Source organism: Mastomys coucha, unplaced genomic scaffold, assembly GCF_008632895.1.
Source record: "Mastomys coucha isolate ucsf_1 unplaced genomic scaffold, UCSF_Mcou_1 pScaffold21, whole genome shotgun sequence".
In the NCBI taxonomy this organism is placed as follows: domain Eukaryota; kingdom Metazoa; phylum Chordata; class Mammalia; order Rodentia; family Muridae; genus Mastomys; species Mastomys coucha.
The window spans coordinates 178,342,868-178,346,675 of NW_022196904.1; the positions used below are offsets into that span (position 1 = coordinate 178,342,868).

Consider the following 3,808-nt stretch of genomic DNA (forward strand, 5'->3'; position numbering starts at 1 on the left):
CTTTTTTTTTTTTAATCTGTGGTATCCTTAGTCTTATAGGTTGTTGGGGTTTTTGTTTTGTTTTGTTACGTTTTTTTTTAAATTATGTTGTCTCCAGTTTTGGTGAGAAATCAAGCATTTTCACCATGCCCGTGGCGCTCCACCATGCCCGTGGCGCTCCACCGTGCCCATGGCGCTCCACCGTGCCCGTGGCGCTCCACCGTGCCCGTGGCGCTTCACCATGCTTGTGGCGCTTCACCATGCTTGTGGCGCTAGTGCAGTGTCTTTCCCTTTGCACTGGGATGTTGTATCTTTGAGTTAGCAACCTTTTTTTTCTTATTTTTCTTTCCCTCCTTCAGTATTTTGAGATAGGGTTTCTCTGTGTAGCCTTGGCTGTCCAAGAACTCATACTGTAGACCAGACTGTCCTTGAGTAAAGAACTCAGAGATCCAACTGCTTCTGCCTCCCAAGTGCTGGGATTAAAGGTGTCGTGCCCGCCACTGCCTGGCTTAATATATTTTTCTGTTTCCTTTAGTTTAAGATTGGCTTTTATTAATGTTTTCTCTGCTTCTGCCCTCTGTGAGCTTTCTGTGTGGCAGGACTGGGCTAAATAAGAGTTTGTTGCATTTAAAAAGATGTTTTGAATGATGGTTGTTGCACAGTGGCAGACTCCTTATCTAGGGCATGCAAGAGCCAAGCACTGCTGAAAAGAAATTCAGGGGATATCTGCATCAGTTTAAATAATAGTAATTTAATCCTGTGAAAGTGCCAGACTACTCCTTCTCCAAGGATGGTTTACATTTGGACTTGTTTCTGATCCTTGTAAAAATTACGGAGAACTTGTTCCAGTGCCACAGCACCCAGCACTGAGCTCAGCCCCTGTGCTCACGCGTAAGCGTTTCCTCGTGTGGAATTACTGAGTCAGAATAGTGTCTGCGTTCACTAGCACATGCATCCATATTTTGCATTTTTAACAGCACCACTGTACAAGTGTGTCGATGAGTCTTGTCTTGTTTTAGAAACCATCTGAGTGGGCAGGTTGGGCTAGCGAGTCTTCCTTTCTTACACATTTTTTATTTAGTCACTTGTGGATTGACAGCTTTCAGAGCACAAGTTTTTGCATGTCTGAAAATAAGTTAACAATGGCGGCTTAGCAGGGGCCTTGAGTTAAGCTGACTTCAGCTCCTGGTTCAGCAGCAGTCAGTCAAGTCACTGTCTACGCTTAGTTCACGCATGAGCTATGGTCAAGCTCAGCATGTGCTTGTAAGAGCATTTCTGCAAACCAAAGCAATGGCTAAAGTGAAGAATGAAAATAGTTGTTTCTTTGTTTTTGAGACAAAGTTTCTCTGTGCCCTGGCTGCCCTGGCCTTGGATTCCAGTAGATCCACCTGTCTCTGCCTCTCAAGTACTGGGATTAAAGGCATACACTACCACACCCAGCCAAAACAATTTTATTTACTATGTTTATGAAAGACTCATGAACTAGTTTACCCCTAGTTTATAATAGATTAATGATTCAGAAGAGGTGATTACTCCCAGATTGATTATTGAAATGATTCTCCTTTAATAAGAGAGATTGTCCATGAGAGTAAAAATAGCTGAGTTCCTCAGCACCACTTGAGGGAGGTCTTTGAAGTTAGAGTCTACCCATGGTTGGCTTACTCTGCTCTCATTTTCTTTTTCAGTGAGTTGAAGGGCAGCTACAGTGCTCTTAATACTCACTCCGTGGACCCCGAGGAGAAGACCCGGCAGTACCAGGCTGGGCAGACTGTGACTTGCTTCTTCAAGAAGGTGGGTAGTTGCTGTCATCATTGCAGGGTTGACCTTCCTTCGGAGAGCTCACAGCGAAGTGGCAAAACTGGAGTCAGAGACTCTGCACTGGGCATTTGGAGACTGTCCTTACTGCCATGTAGGCCTGTGGGTAGTGATGCCTGGCCTCTGCCCTGAGGAACCTCGTCTCTAGGTGGGATCAAAATAGAGGAGTTGTGGCAGGGAGCAGACATGCATACCTCCACGAGTTGAGCCTCCCTTCTGCGCCTGCCCTGGCTCTGGTTGCTGACTCCAGTGAGCTGTCTCTCCAACCTGTGAAGAGACATCTGTTCATCTCAAAGTGTGAACTTAGTAAACACCAAAAATGTAATGCAGAGTTGAAGACATGGCTCGGCAGCTCAGAGCATTTGCTTCCCCAGAGAGCCACCTCCCAGCTCCCACCTGGTTGCTTATGGCTGTCCGTTAACTCCAGTTCTGAATGTCTAGGGATTCCGCATCCTTTTCGGACCTCCCTGGGCACCAGGCATGCACATACTTCACATACATGCATGCAGGCAAAACACTCACACGGAAAATAAAAAATAAGTCTTTAAAACTATGTAATGTAGAAGAAAAGGTTTAAAGGACCAAAAATATAAAAGACCATTAGAAAGGCAGCATGGAAGTTTCAAGATTAGTACAGATAATGCCAGAAGAACCAAGCAGTAAATTGATTGAGAATGAGTAGACAGGTTGACATGGCGGCCGCCAGAGTCCAAACTATAGCAATAGGCAAAGTGATCAAGTCATTGCCTGAGTGGTTAAGTCAGTGGATGTAATATTAACCTCTCTAGGCTTTCAAAAACCTCTGCTTTCTTGGATGGACAAATGAAAGGACCATTTGCTGCACTAGATGGCCGACTGCAGCTGTCTAATGGTGATGAGCGGCACTAGACCTGATGCTGCCCAGAACCAAGTAGCTAGACCTCAGCATAGAGCTGCTGCAGGGCCAGCCTACTCCGTGGGCACAAGTATGGCCTTGGCAGAGAAGGACGAGGTGTCTCAGAGACTGACTGACTTTGCTATCTAGTCTGATTGGCACAAGCACTCCAAGGTTTCCCTTTGAGATGTGTGCTGTGAGCTGGTCTCGGAGTGCGTCATCCCTCTCTCCAGACCCATTAAGACAGGCCAGTTTCTCTACACTGTTTGGGTTATTTGGTTTGCTTTGGTTTTGGTTTTATTTTGTTTTTTTGAGACAGGGTTCTACACCTTGGCTGGTCACTATATAGACCAGGCTGGCCTTGAACTCAGAGATCTCCTTGCTTGCCTCCCAAGTTCAAATATTAAAAGTGTGTACCTCCATACCTGGCATGAAGTCTTTCATTGCCAGAGTCTCTTCCATAATCATCTTTCTGGCATGTCGTTGATGTTTGATCCCTCTAGTCACCCCCTGCCCGGGACATTCATAATCCCAGAAGACTTAACACAGCATACGAGGTTGTTCATGATCTGCTTGCACATTTCATATTCTAGTTACCAGGGCAATCATCTTTGGTTTTCCTCCTATCTGTATCACGATGGTTCCTATGCCTGGCTTGTCCATTCTCCTTCTGCCTAGTCCCCAGTTAAGAGTCAGCATCTAGGGGCTGGAGAAATGGCTCAGCAGTTAACGGCACTGTCTGCTCACCTAGAGGTCCTCAGTTCAGTTCCCAGCAGCCACATGGTGGCTCCCAACCACGAGGATCTGATGCCCTCCTCAGGCATGCAAGTGTACATGCGGATAGAGCACTCATATACATTAGATAGATAGATAGATAGATAGATAGATAGATAGATGATAGATAGATGATAGATAGATAGATAGATAGATACATAGATAGATAGATGATAGATAGATAGATATAGATAGATAGATAGATGATAGATAGATGATAGATAGATAGATAGATACATACATAGATAGATAGATAGATAGATAGATAGATAGATAGATAGATGATAGATAGATAGATATAGATAGATAGATAGATAGATAGATAGATGATAGATAGATGATAGATAGATAGATAGATGATAGATA

The 3,808-nt window shown here is 44.5% G+C and overlaps 1 protein-coding gene across 1 annotated transcript in view; it reads left to right on the top strand.

Annotated features, from left to right (window-relative positions):
- Pdcd11 (programmed cell death 11) overlaps positions 1 to 3,808 on the top strand; it is a 43,765-nt gene that overhangs the window by 27,579 nt on the left and 12,378 nt on the right. The window contains exon 22 of the mRNA XM_031390606.1: positions 1,665 to 1,770. Coding sequence (XP_031246466.1) covers positions 1,665 to 1,770 — 106 coding nt within the window. The remainder of the gene's footprint in view (positions 1 to 1,664; positions 1,771 to 3,808) is intronic.